Source organism: Crotalus tigris, unplaced genomic scaffold (assembly GCF_016545835.1).
Source record: "Crotalus tigris isolate CLP2741 ecotype Arizona unplaced genomic scaffold, ASM1654583v1 scf7180000018786.1720131, whole genome shotgun sequence".
NCBI classification, from domain to species: Eukaryota; Metazoa; Chordata; class Lepidosauria; order Squamata; family Viperidae; genus Crotalus; species Crotalus tigris.
In genome coordinates this window covers 613,288-635,535 of record NW_024097201.1, presented here as the reverse complement: position 1 = coordinate 635,535, position 22,248 = coordinate 613,288, and the positions used below count along the sequence as shown (strand labels likewise).

Genomic DNA, 22,248 nt, shown 5'->3' with positions numbered 1-22,248 from the left:
GTTCTGGGATTTTTTAAAATTAAAGTTAGCCTGAAAAAGCTTGAAAGCCTTTGTTAGATGGAATCTTTTGTTTTACCAAAAATAGCACCTTTTATTTTATCAAACTTATTTGATAATCTTTAGATGTTTTGACCATGGGTCCCTAACCCTTAGTCCGTGGACCAACATCAGTCCATGGCATGCCAGCAACAAGCCGCACAAACAAGCAAAACCCCATCCTTGAGATGCAGACATAAAATGCCCACTCTGGTCCGTGGAAAAAACCTTTCTCCATGCACTGGTTGCTGATGCCCAAAAGGTTGGGGGCTGCTGGTTTAGACAATTTATTCTATATACTTTGGAACAGACAGCAAAAGGAAGTATAGATAACTTTAGAAATTTATACTGTGCAGAACAACATTGTGAAGTTCATATAAAGGAAATAAATGAGTACCAGCAAATGCCTCATGAAATACACAGTTTGCATGATCTCTGTGACTGTGAACACTAAATAATTACATAAAATTGGCATAAAATCTCTGACTAATTGTGTTAAGTGTCACTTTAAACCCTAACGTGACCTTCAAGTCAAAATAATTTAGTGAATGTTAAAGCTGCATTTTCATTTTTGACAGTAATGAGATTATTTTTCAGACAAAGCTTAAGACCTTATCTAACACCGAATCATTACATGATAAGCAACTGAACATAGGTACTGTAAAAATAAATATACAATTGCTATTTAAATGTATCTTGCTTAAGATATTAGATATTTATATTCTACGGACTGAAATATTTATGTAAAGGTCAAATAGAACTGCATTCCAAAGGCAACATTTATTAAAGTTTCTATCAAACTATTCCTAATAAAGGAGGCATCCATGCTTAATAGATATAGAGTACTAATTTATTTGCATTCTGTCAGTGTCACCTGACAGTATGTTTCAAAATCATTGGTTTCAAAGCATTGAAAGGGTATTTTGAAAGCTTGAAAGCATAAATATATATTAATAAGCTGTTAAACTACCCATATTTTAGAATAAATAATTTTGTATCTTGGAATTTAAAGGATTTTATAATAGGGTTGAACATGATAATATTATTATGATGCTAGATGAGCCAGCTGACAAAAATGTCATTGTGCTATTGCTTATAAGGAGTACTAGTATTCTAGTGTTAGCAGCTGTTATTTCTAGTAATAATTTGCAGAATTTGTTTGTTTCAGAAAGAACCTAACAGTTCAGTACTTAATTGCTTGAAGAAAGTTGCATAATAAGTATTGCCATTCCAGTAACTTCATGCAAACTGTATTCTTCTGTTAAATGCATTAATGTGGTTGCATCAAGCAGCAAATTCTGGGGCACAATAAGGACAACAAAACTGTTACTTAATGATGTCCGATGCAAGGAAACAGGATGACACTGTGAGCTGATCAGAGAAGTTTCTTTATTGCTATTCCCCTATTTATAGGAAGTGCATTCTCTTGGGAACAACCAGATAAGGGTTCCAGGAATTTGGGGGGGGGAGGGTGTTTCAGGTTTCCATTGCTTCTTTCCCTGCAGGGATTTTAAGCTAGACATTTTCTTAGCTCCACCTGCTCACTCTAGCTGCAGATTCTGCCACAATTAGTCCTTTTTATCTTTATTGAGGACAATGCCTTTCCTTCTTGGGTGTGAAATCAACAGGTTTCAATATGCTATGCCCTGGGTGGTGAAGTTACAGTTTTGCTTGAATCTCAAGTCAGAGGCTAAACAGGCAGATCTGACAGATCATTACCTTATGGCAGCTTCATAGGGCATGAGTCTGAACAAGACTAAGTTCAGGTAATGGGCAGGTGTATTCTGGAGGGTACCTAATTGAAGAACATCTTGTACCTACCAAGGGCTAAGCAAGGAGATGATCAGCACATTACCTTGAAAAGAGAAACATAATGTTTTTGTTCCCTTCAAAACATGCCAGCTTCTGGGGCTATATAAAAGCAACTTCCAAGGCCTTGCCCTCCAAACAGCTGGAGTTGGTCCCAGCTCTTTATTTTGGCTAATCTTGACCTTTGTTCTGACTTGTGGAATTCTATGATACTCACATTCTGGTTTGTTACAGGGATCTCTTTCTTCTCCTAGCAGATAACTCATGTTACAAGGTAAGACATGGACCTTTTAAAGTCTTAAGTGCTCTCTGGTTAATTCCTCACCTGTCACAATTATCAGAAATAAACCACAGCATTGAAAAGTATTTATTGTTCACTACAATACTAGCTATACATATTATAGCAGAATTTTCTCTGAATATTTGGGTTTTCTCTTTTCTTTCATTCCCCCCCCCCGATACAATGGAATGTTAGAAATAAAATTACACAAAGAGCCTTGGGATTATGTCTGTTTATTAACAGGATTTCCCAAGAACAGAATGGGACTAAATTTGGTGGAGGCAATAAGTCAGAAAAAGAGTTTCAGTGTAGGATGAGACTAGATGGGACTGTAGAGGAAAAAAAATATGGAGAAAAAAAATCCGCTAATGCTTTCCAATGGAAGAGTCATTGGGTAGCAGCTTGGAAAACTGCTGACCACCCAATTAGGAAGCTCCACCTTCCCTAGTAACATGGTCCAGCGTGGAACTGCTCTTAAGGGGGGAAAATCCGTCAGAATTCTGCATGCTTCCCATACATATTGTGCTTTCCAGGAACCAGCAATAATTAACGTAACTTAATGGATGTGGCTCTCTTGTCTTCAGCCACATCTACTGCGAATGATCTCTCAATGTTTGTGTGCATCCTGGGAGTGATAATCCATGGGATATTAAAAGGTAATTCATAATAGCTTCCCATGATACTATTACAATGTGTAACTCATGAATTAATGAACAGTGAGGTAATAATAACTATACCAATAGGCAACATTTACTCTGTGAACCAGCCCAATTCTGAATTAATTACTTAAATTCTTATGGAATTATAAATTAAGCTACACATATAACAAAATAAAATTACCATGTAAGAATTTTCTTTTCATTTCTTTCTGCCCAAAGTATTTATATATTATTTTTACTTGCATTGAATTTAACTGTCTTATCCATTCAATACTAACACGCTGTGAATTTTTTTTTCTTATTCTTTGTTAGGCATTTATTTCAGGATTTTATTCCTGAAGTGGTTAACACTGAATTTCTAAGTTTTTAAAATTTTAGAATGGCATGTAAGAATTAAATATTTTCAAGTATTTCTTGATACTAAAAGAAAAAGATACCATGCTATTGTTATCTAAGTCACTTCTTTCAATTGCTCTCATTTACCCAATTCCCAGGATGCTTCCACCCTCCCCTTTTCTTTTTCCTACCTATTTATATTATATTTCAATGATAAAAGACACTGATTTGGACAGAATGTCTACCAAAGAGATTTAAAATCCTTTCTTATCCAAACAAGTTATTAATTTATTGAAAATATCTACTGGGAGAAAATGCTAACTTTTAAGAATTTGCTTTAAATATTCATAATAGCATGAAAATAATGAAGCATTATTAATGCTAAAATACCTATGATGAAATCTTACTCTATTCAGCAAGCTTGCTATACCATTTGTTTAGGAATTCAATCTTACTTGAAAATTTGTCTGACTTCTATTTTAATTACATTAATTTATGTTTATATTTATGGAGAGAAGTATCTACTGAGAGTTTATTCCAACCCATTAATATAGTCATTCTAAATTATCAGTGAATCAACCCCTGAGAAACCTGGGGGTCATTACCTCATATTCTTGGGAAAATTTCAGGTTGTCATTTGCCTTCAGTCTTTCAATGTGATCTGCAAGTTCCAAAATAGGTATTGGTGGATGGCTAGCCATACCTGTTAAAGTAGAAAAAAAGATGAAATTGAAAAATAATGAAAGACAAGTACTAATATTCAAATTTTAAAATATAGCAATTGAAATGTCTATAAAATGTGTAAATAGTACAGATGTTTTAAGGTGATAGAAGCAGGCATATAGTTTAGTCACTCAAAGCAACACATGCTCTGAAGAGAGGAGCTCTGAAGCCAGATTACTAAACAAAATTAAAAAAAAAATCAAGCAATTTCACCAAACAACCATTCTCTAGTGTTAGAATGAATATATACATATATATATTTATATATATAATAATAATGTAAATATATATATATATTTACATACACATATATTATGCCAAAGCTTAATGAAGTTAGCTAAGTGCAAAGAATGAAATAGTTAGACATTATGTTTATTTTTGTTTGAATAATGACTCGTAATGTCATATATAACCCCTTGTCTTGAACAGTGTGAAATGGAAATGGTGCTGGACTTAGGTGAACAGAATGTGAATCGAGGGCAAGGAGAAAGCTATCAAAGAGTCCTAAATAGTTGAGAGAAAATAACTTATGAGGAAAACTAACTTGAAGAATGTAGGTTACCAGGGTAACCAGAGAAACTTGGTCCTGCAAAAAGAGATTTCAAAAATAAAACAGGGGAGGGGAAAAAAAAAAACCTCATGTGTAATTATAAAATTGAATGAAATGAAATAAATGAATAGCTTGGTTCTTAAAATAATTATTGTATTTCAAGAATTGGAGAAGCTGATTAAGGCAAAGAATAATCTAATGATTTTTTCGAAACATGTTACAAAAAATTTAGGACATTCACATGCAGCTAGGGATAGTCAGAGTAAACATGCAATGCAGTTTATAGACAACAGTCAATAAAGGCAAGATTGTACATCAAACATTTAAAGCTTCAAAAATGTTTCCACTAGTAGCAGATTGTAGTGGCAGGGGTTGTACAGAATCAGTTTTGTGAAACACAAACATGCAGTTCACCCCACTTTCTCAGAGAAAAGATAAAGATCTCAATCCTGTCCCTTTATCAACCCCCAGAGATTACCTACAATCTACTTCAGGTGTAAACATCTTTGTCTACAGATGGAAAAACAGTGAACATTGAGAAGGGACAGGAAAGGGATGGAATGGGATGAGATGGAATAGAAAAGCAACAGGGTAAATTGGAGACAGGGTAAAGGGGTGAAATGGGGTCAACTAGCATGATCTGCCAGCTAAAGATTTTAGCAAATCCACAAGTATTTGCTCAAATGGGTATATTTTTTCAACTGCTCATGGGGGCTGATTTTTTCACCCATTCAATGTATTTCCCATATTGTAAGCTTGCCTAGGGAGACATAAAATTGGCTAGATTTTTAAACTAGTAAACCCCAGATGTATGGACATTATGTGTAAACAAAAGAAAGATGGCAACTGAAAGGAGGAGTGGGGGGCTCAAGCTGGAAGCCATATTTTCCACAGGCCAGGCTGTTTCACCACTACAACTTTGAAAGATGTATTCTACAAAAGCCAGTTTGCATGATGCTACACAGCTTTATGTGTCATTATCAGGAAATGATAATATAAAGATAGAAATTACATTTGCTATGTTCTTACTAGGGTTACAGAACTCCTGGCTTAATGAAGGAAAGGTCATCACCAGCATGTCATTTAAATCCTGCTGGTGGCATTGAAGACAGCACTATGGAAGGTAATATGATGTGGCAAAACTAATTAGATACATAACGGTTCTTTTGATTGTTTGGTAAGCGTATGAAGCCCACACATTATGGAAACTACTTTCAGAAAGGAAAATAAACAATATTTTTATTAATTTGGAAGATGTTTCAATATCTCTCATATCTTCACATGGAATATTTAATCTGGGTGGTTTGTTTTTTGAAATAGCCAACACATTTTTAATCCAGATCGAGCATCCCAGTGACACAATATAGAAAGAAAAAAAAAGGCACAAGAAAATGCTAGGCTTATTCAGAAATGGAAGTTGAATAATGGAACATCTAAAACAGTGAACAGAGAAAATAATAGACAAAGATGTTTAGACCTTTTCGAGCGAATCGTGGGAGAGAGTTATTATCATATAAGGATTGAGTGGTAGTTTGGCTAGAGAGGGAAGACACAGAGCCAATCAGGGAGGCGTAGGGGACTGAATTACTGCTCAAAGCTGTAAAAAGTAAAGCCAATTGGAAATGGGAAAGAAATTAGTAACAGCAGTACACCATCATATTAAGTCAATTTTTTTACAGAGACCAAGATACTATTCTGCATGCACAATACAACGTGGACATTCAGAGCTGAGAAAGAGACAGAAAGGTCAGACTACTCTAATTTGTTCACATACAGAACCAGACAGCTATATTAGTGGATCATATTATTGTAGAACTGGATCTCAATATTCAATTTTATATTATTGAAAACCGAGATATCATTGGTACGAAATACTACCGGTAGATCAATTATAAATAATAAGCCTCAAATGCAGGCTTATATGGAAATAACAGAATTTTCAATGGTGCTCATTCTTTAGTAGAGATAAGTAGTCCAAGATGTTAAAATTACGTTCCATGATTTTAACTGTTTTTATTGTATCCATATTGAAACATCTAAGGCAAGAATTCCTTCTGTATTTTGCTATTTATATGGGCATCATCCTTCTACAGGGAGACATTCGATTCTTATCAAAATGTGGTACACAATTTGTTCACTTGTTTAAGCAGAAGAGCCGAGGTGGCGCAGCAGTTAGAGTGCAGTACTGCAGGCCACTCTAGCTGACTGTGTTCAGCAGGTCAGTGGTTCAAATCTCACCAGCTCAAGGTTGACTCAGCCTTCCATCCTTCCGGGGTAGGTAAAATGAGGACCCAGATTGTTGGGGGCAATGTAAATATATATATATACATTGCTTACTGGTGTACACCGCTTAGAGAGTGCTTGCACTTAAAGCGGTATATAAGTCTCATAAATAAATAAATAAATAAACTTTATTTAAGAAGAAAACTGAACCACTTCTTGAATCAACCATCTGATTATTATTATGTTTATAAATTATATAAAATGAATGCCTTTTCTTAAATTTCACAATAATCTCATCAAAGGAAATAAATAGAAAAGTAGTACAAGTGTGTGTGGTTTTCTCTTTCTTTCTTTCTTTCTTTCTTCCTTCCTTCCTTCCTTCCTTCCTTCCTTCCTTCCTTTTCTTCTTTCTCTTCTTAATTCTCTACCTTTTATTTCATACCCACTATTTGTTTATCATTTATACATTCTAAAGCATACTGCATACAGATGAGTATTGCTATATTTATTATTAACTTGAAAATGAAATTGCTTTTTTTTTTGCTATACAACTGCAGCTGAAGGCCAAATATTGTCCTCAGCATGGTCAAGAAATTTCAACTAGTAATGGGCTTCTGCATTCAAGAGTCCATTTTAACTTAAATAGTGTAGAATACAGATGGCTTGATGTTATGAATCTGGAAAGCATCCACTGCTGATGCATATTTGCATGACAATGTATCCTAAGAGCATTTTTATTAACAGATATGGGTGGAACAGCATATGCCAATGTTTTCTTCCCTCCATACTGCCCCATTATATTAAAAGAGAGATGAGAAAAAAAAATAAATCAAACAACACAGAGATGGAAATTATGTAGCCCTGGTGCAAGCCACACAATACAAAAACATGCATGTATCAGATTTCATTGTCAAGCATCCCATTTGCCCAGGTATATTAGAGATATAAAATTTTTCAGTTACTAGTTACATCTAATTTTCTGGTGGTATGTGCTTCTGAAGAAAGTGGCAATTTTATAATGCACATAAAGAAGCTATGACATATGCGAACAAAAGCACATGAGCAGTCGTAGCATTCTTGACATTCATCCTAAAGATTAAAAATGCTAAATATTCACATTTGCTCAGCTTCCCATGGGGAACAAAAGTAAAAAAGCAAATAAACCTTAAGAACATGTTCACTGAAGATGAGTTTAATAAATTACATCATCTCTTGGGGTTAAGCTCCTTATTGACATATTTTCAGAAAATATCCTCATAATGTTGTGTTAAATTCTTTTATAAACTACATCACCTTTAACCTTATCAGCGTATGCTGTATGAACAATCAGAGATGCTTCCCATAAACACAGATTCTGACATGGGCAAAGGCTAGGTTCTGACCACTTTTCATTGGCCACTTTTGGTTGCTGCAAGGATGCTCCCTTTCATTCAGGTTGCTAGGGAGATCCCTTAATGGCTACTTTAGTTTTGAGAGCAAATAGAGTGTGAGAACATCTGGTTCCATAGAGATGACTGCCTGATCAGGGTTTTGCAATACATAGGTCAAATGTTATCTAAATTGCTTATATACATGTCATCTCTCAAAAGACCATCAAACTTGGGTAAAAAAATAGGCCCCCATGGCACAGCAGCATTGGCTTCTCCCTCTGGCTTCATTCAGCACTGCTCTTTTGACAGGTGTTTTCTTTTCTTTCTTTTTTTTTACAAGAAAGAGAAACAGGTAGAGTAACATCACGGACAGATTAAGACTTTATATTTGTCACTCTCAGAGAATGAACGTGTCCAAAAAATGGACACCTGCCTGTTCCTATTAATTCCCCAATTGCAAGGAATGATCGATAGAATGAGAGAAATCTGCCATATGTGCCCCATTTTACATCTTTTGATATCTGCTCATTACACAAGTGACTTTGCATATGGACACGACTGGAAGAAACAAAATAAGGTAAGAGAAATGCTACAATCATCATATCTGATCAAGGATTTGATCATGGTTTTAGTTTAAGAGGAAGGCAAAAAGAAATTGCCTTCGCCTGACACAGCTTACATTTGAATCAAGCTTTTTGTATGCATGTAGTCTAGGCAGGAATAGTCTAGGCATCAAGAGATGACTGCGCCAATATGTATAGTCTCAAGCCTACTGCTCCTGGATTCATTTGATATTGATTTAATATTAAGAATAGGTTTATTAATTAATAACATAAAATTTTACAAATGAGCTTTTCTTTTGGTTTTTTGGTTTTTTGAATTTTTTTATTAAATTACAGTTGTGATGCTGCAAATATAAGAATATGAAAACATTCTAGTTACTTCTACACCAACTTTTGCAATGTTTCTTTTTGAATTGTTATTTTCAATTATAATGGGTTCAAACTCCTATAATTTATAATGGATATAACTTCCAATAATGAAAAAGCTGCATTTCATAGTATGTTCCAAAATTTAGTGAGGATTTCTCTCACGGAAGAGACTGAGAAAATTATTTGAAAATTCTTCTTCCTGTAGTCATAAATATCACACAAAATTGCAAAAGAAAGAATGAAAATTTGGATATCTACCACTGCAATATGGTCTCAACTATATTCTCTGTGAATACAAAGCTGGATCCAGCTTAGATATTTTTGAATAGACACAAATCAGCTGGCTTGCCATGCCCTTTTACTAGGATAATAGTTCTATTCAGACAATTGAAGCCAATATAAACCAATATCTGAAAAGGAAGAGAAAGAGGAGGAGGAGGAGAAGGAGAAGAGTAGTAGTAGTAGTAGTAGTAGTAGTAGTAGTAGTAGTAGTAGTAGTAGTAGATTGGACCTTGTTCCTATTGAAATGGGCAGAGATGCCTTTACATTTGGCTTACATTTGGCTTACTGTGCCAAAGAACAACAAAGGGCAAATTTACTGACTGCATTCTCCTTTTCCCTTTTCATATGTTGGTTAAGTGAATTTCTTAATGTCTGAAAAGAGATTTTCAATTCATTCTGTTAAAAACAGAGGTACTATTTGGAGGAATACTGAGGAGAAGGCATTGTGTTGATTTACTCATTGAAAACATTTGTACATTACTTCCCATTAAAAAGTCTCAAAGTGGTATGAGATTTTAAAAATCTCAAATTATGTTGAATTTCCTGCCCTACTGACATTTATTATAGAAACATGAGATAAGATAAAATTAGAAAACTATGAAACGATCATTAAATTCAAAGCTGCAATAATTCCAACTGTTGCTGATTGTTGTTCAGTTGTGTGCAATTCTGTTTAACAAATTATTTGTTGCAATTTTGGTTTTTACTTTCCTTTGACATTAACTATTTTTCATTACCATGTCTTCATTATTCTTTTTACATTCTCATATCAAAGTAAAATAGGTCAAGGAGACAAACTAAATTTGAGAAACTGAGAAGACAGATTGTCCTCATTCTTAGAAAACATATTTTAGGTTAAACTCAGGACAAGATAAAGTGCATTCTGGATGATTTAATCCAGAGTACATACAGCTTGTAGTGTTACTGAGCTGCATGGGTTAGGCAGTTGATCTCAAACCTCTTTTGTATATAAGTATTGTTTGCTTTACTTAATGTAACATAAAAGTCATGCCTGTAGGATTTGATCTACAACGGTAGTTTACATACAGGCAAATAATGGAGTGATAAGCATGCATGAGTAAATGGATTTCTGGGCATAAGAGAAGCAATGTAGGCTTTAACAGTATGCATATTTAATATATATTCACATAGCAGATATCCAATGCTAATTATTCAATACAGAAAGCATAATTTACTTAGTACAGAATGTTACTGTATTTCTATAAAAAATGAAAGCTACAGTGCTGGTATAATAAATAGGTAGTCCTCAACTTACAACCACAATTGAGCCCAAAATTTCTGTTGCTAAGTGAGATTATTTGTTAAGTGAATTCTGACTTATTTTACAACCTTTCTTGCCAAAGGTAAGTTAGGAATATTGCTGTTAAGTGAATCAGGCTTTCTCCTTGACTTTTCTTGTCAGAAGGTCACAAAAGCAGATCACGTGACCCCATGATCTCTGCAACTGTCGTAAATATGAGTCAGTTGCCAGGAGTCTGAATTTTGATCACATGACCATGGGGATGCTTCAACGATTGTTAAGTGTGAAAAATGGTTGTAAGTCACTTTTTTCAGTGCCCTTGTAACTTTGAACAGTTACTGAATGGATGGTTGTAAGTCAAGGACTACCTGTAGTTATTTCTTAACCAACCACTTTCTTTTTCTCTTGAGCCTTTTAAATAGGTTTTTCTGTTACCTCTGGCTTTTTTCATTCCTTCTGGTGTTGTACATGTTTAAAGAATTTTAAATCCTCATCAAAATGAGATTCTAATTAAGACAGTACATGGAACATTTGAGGGAAGGAGGACATGATTATCTTTAATTTATGAATGACATTAAATACCCCACTACTCTATCTCATAACTATGGACTTCTAAAAATAACATTAATTAAAGACAAAATATGATTAATTTGGTACATTTCACTAGCATAAAACCAACAGGAAAGACGCTCAGTTTGAAGTAGAGAAATGTTTCAAACTGAGCCTTCAGTAATCAACAGAAGCAACACAGTCAAAGATAAATTATTATTTTTTCATACAGTATTTACTCCTATGAAACTATGAAACACCAAAATCACCTAGGCAATGGGTTGTTTAGATAATTAAAACAGAATATTTGCAAATTACCTGGAGTTTGAAAATTTAGGCGTCTTAGCTCTACTGGATCTGTGGGATGATGTGAAGGAATTTCTTTACTGTTAGGGATACTGTTCTTTCTAGAGTCTGTGTCTGCCCTTTTCCTGCATAGAGAAAGTGAATACAATAATTAAGGTTATTAATCAAGAACTTACTTATTTATTATTGACATCACTACCTCTCTTGCCAAAGCAATACTAACAAACCATAAATATATAAGTTCTAATATATTGTTTTTGGTATACACTTAGGATTTTAAAAGATCAACAGAGAAATCAAGTTGTGTCGCATCAATAAAAATGACACAATTATGTTAATAGAATAATCTATTATGAAACTTGTATATATTTAATTTTTTGGTGAATCTAGGACAGACATGTCAAACACAAGGCCCAAGGGCCAGATGCGGCCAACGAAATGGTTTCATGTGGCCCGCGAAGCCATCCTGGAAACATTGAGGGAACGGCCCCTACTGCCTTGGCCCTGGCCCAGACCAGCTGGGAACCAATGTACAATTTTGTGGTGGCCATCTATGCTGAAACGCATTCAGTCTTAGCTCCACAAGGCCGTCTAGAAACAGCGAGGAACCAGCCCCTGCTGCATCGGCCCCGCCCCCTGGGTGCATGCTGGGGAGGTGTCACCCTTTGTAAGGAATGAAGAATTGGACCATGCCTTGGCGCTTGCCCTGGTCCCACCCCTTTCTGCCAGAGACCCTCAGATCTGTCCCACTCCTGCCCAGGCCCCCACAGGCACCCTTGACGTGAACGATTTAGAGCTGGCCACTCCCACCCCATAGGCCACACCCACTCCACGCCCACCCAGTAGGCTGCACCCACCCTGGCCACACCCACCTGCCCCCCCCCAAGGGCAACCACAATGCTGATACGGCCCTCAATGAAATTGAGTTTGACACCCCTGATCTAGGACAATCAAAAGATAATTAAATATGACTGAATACTGATAAAATTAAGAACAATCAGACTTCCATTAAATCTTACAAGTGCACTGATTTCAATAAGATTTGTACATGTTTAATCTCTGGAATGAGCCCAGTGATTATTGCAATCCCGAATCTTACAGCATCTTAAATTTGGAGCTTTTCTAAAACTATTTAAAGAAAAGAATTTTGACTCATGTTCAAACTATTGGCTGTTGCCTAATTTCATTGCAGCTCCATTTTCTGAATTGTACCATTTTATTTAAGATGATGCAAGCTGGTTTTATGCTACCATTAGCAATACCCCAAAAGGTGAATATGTAAGATTGAACAGGTTTTTTTACAAGCAAGTTCGAAGAAGAGAATCTCTATGCTGAGTGTTATTTTATGGCATCCTGATTTTTTATACTATATTTATATGATAATGAGATGAATGTTTTCTTTCAAAAAAATACTTGTAAATTGGGGTCACCTTTTCGGTGAAGATGTGGTTGAAAAAGTGAATTAATACGAAGCTGAAATGTCTTCTGATGTTGTTACTGGGGGACACCTTTGAGAATATGACTAGCTGTGTCCAAGGTTAGGGAGGAAGCCCCCAACCTTGCTCTGTCTTAGGGGAATTTCAATTCTAAACACCTCGCCTTTCCCTGTCTATTTATTTAATCTCCATGTAATTTTGTTTCCTTCTTTCTCTTCGGTTCACATGTGTGCATGTGAAAGGATAGATGATATAGTAGAAGGCATACATTCATTTTATAAATGGGATAGCTTATTTTATAGGCCAGGAATTTTTAGTCAGTAGCTTTGAATTCAATCCCTGTAAGTTTGTTTAGCCCTCTCTTTTATTTATTTATTTATTTATTTATTTATTTATTTATTTATTTATTTATTTATTTATGAGACTTATATACCGCTTTAAGTGCAAGCACTCTCTAAGCGGTGTACACCAGTAAGCAATGTATATGTGTGTGTGTGTGTGTGTGTGTGTGTGTGTGTGTGTGTGTATTTGTTTTCTGAGGTTTTCGCGGGTATTTGTATGTAGGTCTTTGGTTGTTCGGGTTTTCTCCCACGTAAAATTGGAAGTGTCTTGGCGACGTTTCGACGAAGTCCCATTCGTCATCTTCAGGCTGGTGCTTTCAGCTTCGTGCCTCGAGGCACGAAGCTGAAAGCACCAGCCTGAAGATGACGAATGGGACTTCGTCGAAACGTCGCCAAGACACTTCCAATTTTACGTGGGAGAAAACCCGAACAACCAAAGACCATATATATATATATATATATATATATATATATATATACACACACACACATACATACATACATTGCCCCCAACAATCCGGGTCCTCATTTTACCTACCTCAGAAGGATGGAAGGCTGAGTCAACCTTGAGCCGGTGAGATTTGAACCGCTGACCTGCTGAACACAGCCAGCTAAAGTAGCCTGCAGTACTGCACTCTAACTGCTGCGCCACCTCGGCTTTGTTATTTGTTATTTTTGAGTGCAATTTCGATCAGACTTTTAAGCAAATATACTGTATGAATGTGTATAACATGTAAATTGTTGCATACACATATTTACCGGAGCACATTGGTTTCCAGGACCAGTTTCAAGTTTAATCTTAAATTCACAAAATGAGTATCTGGGCAGTGAACAAGAATTTATTTTTAGATTTTTTTTCAGTTTAGCCTTTATTGTTTTTTTATATTTTTCATCTTCCTTTGGGGAAAAAAAAAACCCTTAAACTTCAAGTGTGCCTCCTTTTCCAAACAGTTCATTTGGTTGGATTCCTTTAGACTGACAAATATTCTGTTTGGAAACTCAATCAAGCTATTTTTAAACTGTTTTCTCATTTTCTCTTTTCTGAGAAAACGGAAAGCAAGTTTTTTTTAAAAATATCTCACCTGTCAGGTTTACTGCTCCATTATTAAGCGGCAGAAAAAAAAGAGAAAAAAAGTGGAATGTTAGTTGGCCAATGGCAAGATAGGTTACCATGACAGAAAATGTCCTTTCACAATTAGGGTACAGATCTAGTAGTCACTAACACCTTACTGAATTTGATGTAAACATTCTCTATTTGTAGGAAAAGATGAAAAAAAAATCTCATCAGAATAAAGAAACCGAAGTAATAATCTATCACATTTCTTCCCTTTTCTTTCTCTGCCTCTTATAAAAAACAAATAAATCCATCTTCTTCTTTTTTCTTAAGAATATATTTTTTTCCCTGATAGAAAGCATGATTTTTTCCCCCAGCCAATTCTCAAACATGGAACTATTTTATATAGCCACACATTAATCTCAAAAAGAACAAATAGCACAAAGATAGCAGTGTCAATTGATAAGAGATAAAACTAAAACAAGGCAAGCAAAAGCATACATTGCAAAACCTACTTCTTGATTCCAAGGGGGAAAAAATTACACTGACAATGAGATTGTATTCTTTCCTGAGAAATTATTGCTCTTGTATGTATTTTTTACAGAAATCTAGAAGAGCCGACTAGCCTGGCTGATCACTTCATCTGTTAAGAATGAAACACTGATTTTATTCAATGTCAAAAAGAGTCCTTTATGTAAGAAAGCTTCTTTTTTAATCTAAAAATATTTTCAACACAATTAACACATTTAAACCTTGCCCTTCTACGTACACTATTTTGTAAACTTACCTTTTATAAAGTAGAATAGCTATAACAATACAGATGATAAATACAACTGCAAGGACTGGTCCTACAACCCAGATCAAACCCTCTTCCTCTTCTGTAATTGGCTGGGGATTAAGATCCACTGATACAACTGTGTCAGAATATGGGCTGGTTGCAAACATGGTCTGGATGGGGACAAAAATCTAACTTAATAAAACAGTGGTGAATATAAGACATTCTATTACATATATATTTGGAACTAGACACAATGAACTTCATTTCCTTCTCACAGTTAAAGGTTTAGCTTGGCAAGACTTTTCAAACAAAAGTAGAGAAGGGATACCTTTTCTATAATTGTAAAAGAATATTAAAATAAGAAGACTTTTTGCAATTAACAGTATACCTGGGAAAAACAATTACAATAAGCCTTTAACTAAAATGAATTAAATTCAACAAAGCCAACCAAGTAAATACATGTGACAGGTTAACAACCAATTTGAAAAAAAAACCATGTAACTTGTAAATTGAAATGTTAATATTGGCTGCTCTTCTTTCCCAAAAGCCTTTTTTCCTTCCTTTTTTATTTTTTAAAAATATATTAAATAATTCAAGTGTGTAACAAACATATGAAACAGATGAACTGCACAACAGTACAATTATTTATTTAAATCACTTCAGGAATTCTACTTTTGATTACAATATTTTCTAATTCTGTTACATTTCACTGCTGATCATTGGCAAAATACTGTAATTAAAGAAGTCAGCTTTGCATTTCTTGATTAATTCCTGTTTTCCAAAAATGTTTCATAAAGAACAACATTGTCTGGACAATGTGTTTTGAGACAGGAAAGAGAACCGATTAGATATAAAAATTCATGCCTCAGTAATTATCAGATATTTCAAGAAGCAAAGCAGAAGATATACTATAATGATTAAAATGAGGATACCAACTGTTTACTTTGGGAAATGGAAATACTTAGAGTTACACATATCATTACTTTCTATGCCAATGTCTTTAATGTATGTTGCAGTCAGTCATTACTATGTATAATATCCCTTCAATTTGGAGACAAACTATATATGTACATGTAAATGACATACCATATAGCTAGAATAAATGCACATATCATGGTCTGATGATGGAGTATCAATATGAAAAGTTAAATACAGGCAAAAGCAGAGAATAGTGTTGTTCACATTTGTTGCTCCATTGTGTGTTGAGCCAAGTAGTGAGATTAGCCCCAACCCTTATGGCTTTTTAGAAAGTCCTGAAAATATGTTTTTTCCAATCAGGCCTGGGGTTCTCAACAGTAGAGAACCTATATATTGGTTGCATCATATATGACATCTTAATTAACTCCAATCTTGGTTTTACTTATGTTGATATTTAATTGTTTTAAGTGATTATACAAAGGCAATTCAGAAATAAACCTCTGTTTGGTTATCAATGACAGACATTCACGGATACAGAACTTTTATTATACACATTAGAAAACTGCAACATTACATTACCTTCCTACATACTCGCCATTCAGACTGAGGCACTTGTCATAATGTCTTACAAGGTTTGAAATTTCTTAGTAGTAGTCGCTCGGCACCAAATCTGGGCTATAGGGGAGGTGATCAAAAACATCCCAATGGAACTGCTTCAAAAATTCTTGGGTGCATCTAGTGGTATGCGGGTGAATATTATCGTGAACCAACACTACACCGGAAATGGTGCCATAGAAAATCCCGTCAAATGTGAAGATGCCAAAGGAGTACTGCTAGTGAAGTTCATGGAGCGTGGTTCGACCATCAATTCAGAAGTCTACTGTAAAATGTTACAAAAACTCAGGCCAGCCATCCACAACAAGTGTAGGGGCATGCTGACTTCCAGTGTGGGGTTGGTTCACCATAATGCTCACCTGCACACTGCTAGATGCACCCGAGAACTTTTGAAGCAGTTCTGTTGGGATGTTTTTGTTCACCTCCCCTATAGCCCAGATTTGATGCCAAGCAACTACTACTAAGTAATTTCAAACTTTGTAAGACATTATGACAAGTGCCACAATTTGAATAGTGATTATGTTGAAAAGTAATGTAATATTGTAGTTTTCTAATGTGTATAATAAAAGTTCTGTATCTGCAGGTGTCTGTCACTGATAACCAAATGGAGGTTTATTTCTGAATTGCCCTCGTATTTGCTTTTAATGGTTGGTTTAAGATCCCCCTTGTATAAGATGTGTTACCATATAAATTAGATTAAATAAATAAATAAATCCAGATTGTTTAAAATGCAGATGGAAAGTATTCTTATAACATAGGTCATCCAAAACATGTAACCATTTCTTAATGTGTAAGAACATGGACAAAATATGAGCTGTGTGGAGATAAGAGTCTTTAAATGCTACATTTGGGGGAGGGGGAATCAAACCTGCAGCCAACTTACTGATTCTGAGTGTTCCATCACAGCTAAAATAAAGACAACGTATTCTTGGCCGTTTTGGAGCTGCTTGTTCTCAAAACCACCATACTGTTTCTTATCCCCCAGGGTGAACTCAGTAGGAAGAACATCAAAGTGTGCTGCAATATATGGCTTTAAATCTGCTTCTCTCCCCAAACGAATGCTTCTGCGTTTTCGTGCTATCTCTTTCAGTAGCTTTAGGGTACAAAAGAAAAAAGAGAGAGGCAAAAAAAAAAAAAAAAAAAAAAAAATGGAAAGATAACTATAAATAAAATTAAACTAACACCACAAGATGATAAAAAAATATTAATCTAGTTTTAAGAATCATGGATTTTGTAAATCATAATCTGTTTTAAGAACTATGGTTTTGTAAACCATAGGATTCTGTGTAATCCTATGTACATGTACCTAGGACTATGCCTCACTGCATTCAATAGGATATTTTTTTTAATAAATATAAATATAGAAATCTAAATGAATATCATACCTTCTTAAAAAGCCTCATCAGAATCAAAACAGGTTTTAATACTGAACATTATGATCCCTTCTAGTAACAAACTATTAAGCAGTTTTTCAGAAAAGCTGAATGATTTATATATTTGATAAATATGTGATTTAATTTCTCTTAAATAATAGGCCACATAGCATTATATTCCTTTGATCACATTAATGGTTCTTGTTAAAAGAATTGGGGCAAAACATTAATAAAATATTATTCTTTCCGTTCTAGCATTAATTCATTGTGAATTTTCTGAACAGTAGTAAATGACAGTTAAAACAGCACTGACGTAACAATCCCAAATTTATCACAGGGGAAAAATGAAGATTGACAAACAGTAGTAATAGAGCATTGTTTCTGGAAGCAGATGTTGTTCTGTTTATTTAATAAAGTCTCTTTCACAGGGACTAAGCTAAAATATTAATACACCTGAGAATATAGAAAAAGAATGCAATTGTTGCAGAATTATCGTTACAGGTAGTTCTCAACATACAACAGTTCAACCAGTGATCGTTCAAAGTTACAACGGCACTGAAAAATGTGATTTATGACCTTTGCAGAATCCCCATGATCATGTGATCAAAATTTGGATGCTTGGCAACTGACTCATACTTATGACAGTCCAGTATCCCACGATCATGCGATTATCTTCTGATCAGCAAAGTCAATGCCAGATTCATTTAACAACCAGATTACTAACTTATCAACTGCAGCGATTCACTTAACAATTGTGGCAAGAAAAGTTATAAAATGGGGCAAAACTTACTTAACAAATGTCTCACTTAACACCAGAAATTTTGGGCTTAATTGTGGTTGTAAGTTGAGGACTATCTGTATGACATCACTCTTATAGCTTTCTGAGTTCAGAAAGCAAAACCTGGCTCCAAACACAGATTGCTGACTAAAAGTACATATTGTTTTCAAGCAGTTAATGATTTTTAAAAACATGAAAAACGTAATACATAAATATATGACACTTTTATTTTTTTTTAAATAAAAAGAAAACATAATTAAAATAGCTTCTAAGAATGCCAACTGCTTGCTTCAACACAGAGCACAACATTTAAAGTCACTAATTGACAGGATAGTCTGTTGAGACCCACCAATAAGCTATCTTCCTTCAAGTAAGGGTTGCGGCATTTATAATTAAAGCCATTCAGCTGAGAGCTTCCTATCTAGATCAGATTGGGATCAATTGCCAAGCCTTATATAATTATTTCATTGAATAGTTTTTTTTATATCCCAACACATTGTATTCTTTTATCTTATTTTCTATGATATGATCAATAATATAAATTGAACAAAACCAAAATATTAAAATCTTATACAATAAACAATGAAATGAGCAGTAGAAGACTGATTAGACTGCAAGGCTTCAGAGCTGAAAGAACAGGGGCCTTCCAAGGCCTAGGAATACAAACAGAGCAACAGTCTGCAACACTTTAAAGCATTTCCATCTGATGTTACTGATCCAGTCTCTTTATAAATACATTATTCCTAAAGCTCTCCTAAAGTAGCCCTGCCACTTCTAATTTTTCCATTTCAGCCTTACATCCCAATTCTAAAGGCAACTTCTTGAAAGCAAAGACAGCTGATTTTAGCAGACTTTCAATAAGCTGAAGCTAACAGGACAATTTGCTGTTTTGTTTCAAATGAAACCTAGGCCTAACTGATGTGGCTTGCCGCAGTATTTGCAGATTTCACGTGAACAGCCTGAATGTACAGTGCCACGATTAGCCTGATCAATTATATATTTTAAAAATTAAGACTGAATTGTCAAACATTAGTTCAATAACTGGCTGTTTTAATACTAAGTATAATTTTGTCTTATGCCAATATTGTCTGATACGTCAGTTAAGATGTTTGTGTTTTGTAACCTTGGCATATTGGGAAATTGAGAAGCCTGATAAAATTGGAGATTCTAGATTAAAGCTATGACAAAATTTTTGTGAGACCTTCGGAAACAATGTATAAACGTGACTTATACCAATGGCTTGTAAAATGTTTTTTTCACTACAAGTAGTCCTCACTTAATGACCAGTTGCTTAGCAACCATTTAAAGTTATGACAGACTTATCAAAAGCTACTCATGGCCCTTTCCAAAGTTTTGACCGCTGCCACTCTCTGTGGTCATATATGACCGCATTTTGAGTGCTTAGAAGCTGGCAAAGCGTTATGGCTGGTTGCAACGTTCTGCGTCATGTAACCGCAATTTATGATGGTTTTTTTGGCAGTTTTCAGCCTCAGTTTTAAGAAAATATTCAGTTTCAGAGACTAAGACAGGTATACAATTGGTAATGAGTGTCAATGTCATAATCTCTTGCTCCAGCAGGGAGGCAATTCAAATTTCTCTTGGCTTCCTATTTTCCCTGCTATTTTAATTTCACTGTGTTACTACAATACATAAATTTGAAAAGGTGTCCAAAAATGCACAAAATTTCAAATATCTTTTCATACATACAGAAGCTTTCCTAGAACACTCACTCTTTGATTAGCGATATATGCCAAATTGTCACAAGTCCTGTACTGAGGGGTATCTGTACAATTTAATGCAAATATAAATGGGCCCCCATCATCTCTGCTGGTTGGAAGATTTCATGGGACTTATTATTTACAGAAATCTGGCCTTTGTGGATTCAGGGAGGTAGAAACTCTTGCCTATGTCCTTATGTAGTGTCCTTTCTATGTTGCCCCATCTGATTATCTCAATCATTTCCAAATACGAAGTTCATATAGATAAAGTTTATGTTTATTATTTTTTAAGGAATGCTAATCTTATACTCTCATATCAGGTGGTCAAACATCTACTATGCAAAACTTTAATTATGTTGGCGTATTATTTTTTCCCCAATCCCAATAACAAATTGCTGTGTTAAACTATTTCCCTTTCTACTATATTTTTTATTGTAACGATGGTCATAGATCATAATAAGGACATTTCATAAGCAATATAAAAAACAATATATGTTTTCCTAATAGATGTAGCATTTTTCAGTTAGGATAGTTATAAAATTCTGAGTTTGGATATAGTTTGGAGATGTATATCCACACAAAAATTGAGACAAAGTGAAGTTTACTTTCATTCTTATGTTTTTATTCAGAAGTTATATTCAGCAAAGATCCTTTTTAATGTGAACAAATGTTTTCTGTTTGGAACCTGTTACTGGGATAATTAATTTTGAATTGAATAACCTCTGAACTGCTAAAAGGTTTACTTTTGGTAATTACTGCTACTATTTAAATGAAAATACTACTGCATGTTGGCAAAGAATTACTGAAAATATACTTAAACATTTTCTATTTCTCTCCCCCCCCTAATATTACCTTTGTTTCCAATTTTCTGGTCATTATTTTTTTTCCTCATTTTTATAAGAAAAAGAATGACTAGAAAATTGGAAATAAAAAAGTAATGGAAAACATTTAGGTATATCTTCAATAATACTTTGCCCATCTGCACCAGACTAGCTGCTGCTGGCACTGTGTTTTATTGTCCTCTCTTTCCCAAAGCCACAAATGAGATATGAAAAAAGACTAACATCTGCCAGTGCATCTGGGAACAGATCAGTGCAGAGCTCCATGCAGAAAATAGGTTTTCAATGACTTTAGCATTGAGTTTGAATTGATCACCACTGGACACCTGGAATTCCAGCATTGACTATAGCATTCTTGTTGGTAGAAGAATGGCATTCCCCTAGTATTACCCTATGCAGCTGTTCTCTTGTAAGAAAGTAATCCAAAATAGAAGATTCCTCTTAAAGATGGTTTTTTTGGTAGTTCCATAAAATGTTGTATTCTATTGTGAATTATACCTGGAAAAATATGGGGAAGATCCTATCCTTACTAAACATTTCTGAATTAGTTGAGATTGTATGTAATTACCTTATTCTACTGCATCAAAAGGAGTCGGAAGTCAATGCTTTTCTTTTTCTTTTCCCCTTTATTCTACACTTTTTCCTCTTCCCCTGTTTTCCTTCCCTGTTTTCCCATTACTTTCATTCTTTCTTTATTTCTCTGTATTTTATATTTTGATAAACTAAAAAGATACTTTAACTTTTATGAATTAATATTCTTTGTCAAAGTATTATACTAATTAACACATCACAACATAATTATGAAAATAATTTTGTTCTGAGTAACAGTACCATAAATAAAAAGAACTTAATTATACAGCAATTCAAGGCTCTTGAAGTATCACATTGTAATCCGTTATGACTGATATATTGGTTAATAGAATTTGTTTCCCCAAATATCTTATTATATGCATGCAAAACCTATACACAGGACTAGACGCTGATGACTCGCTTAACTCCATCCATTTCAGCTCTGCTTGCTTTTCTCCTACACAATTATATCTTTTGACTCCACACTGGCCAAGTGAGGCTTCTGAAGTTTT

The 22,248-nt window shown here is 34.6% G+C and overlaps 1 protein-coding gene across 50 annotated transcripts in view; it reads right to left on the bottom strand.

The window, feature by feature from the left end:
* The window catches only part of PTPRD (protein tyrosine phosphatase receptor type D), a 478,865-nt gene that overhangs the window by 91,486 nt on the left and 365,131 nt on the right, over window positions 1-22,248 (bottom strand). For 22 of the 50 annotated variants that reach the window (XM_039356096.1, XM_039356097.1, XM_039356101.1 and 19 more), the window contains 6 exons: window positions 17,342-17,551; window positions 14,935-15,095; window positions 14,176-14,190; window positions 11,329-11,441; window positions 5,871-5,990; window positions 3,726-3,823 (listed from right to left, as the gene is read on the bottom strand). In XM_039356096.1, the coding sequence (XP_039212030.1) occupies window positions 3,726-3,823; window positions 5,871-5,990; window positions 11,329-11,441; window positions 14,176-14,190; window positions 14,935-15,095; window positions 17,342-17,551 (717 nt within the window). The remainder of the gene's footprint in view (window positions 1-3,725; window positions 3,824-5,870; window positions 5,991-11,328; window positions 11,442-14,175; window positions 14,191-14,934; window positions 15,096-17,341; window positions 17,552-22,248) is intronic. The other 28 variants (XM_039356144.1, XM_039356121.1, XM_039356122.1 and 25 more) reach the window with 5 other exon arrangements.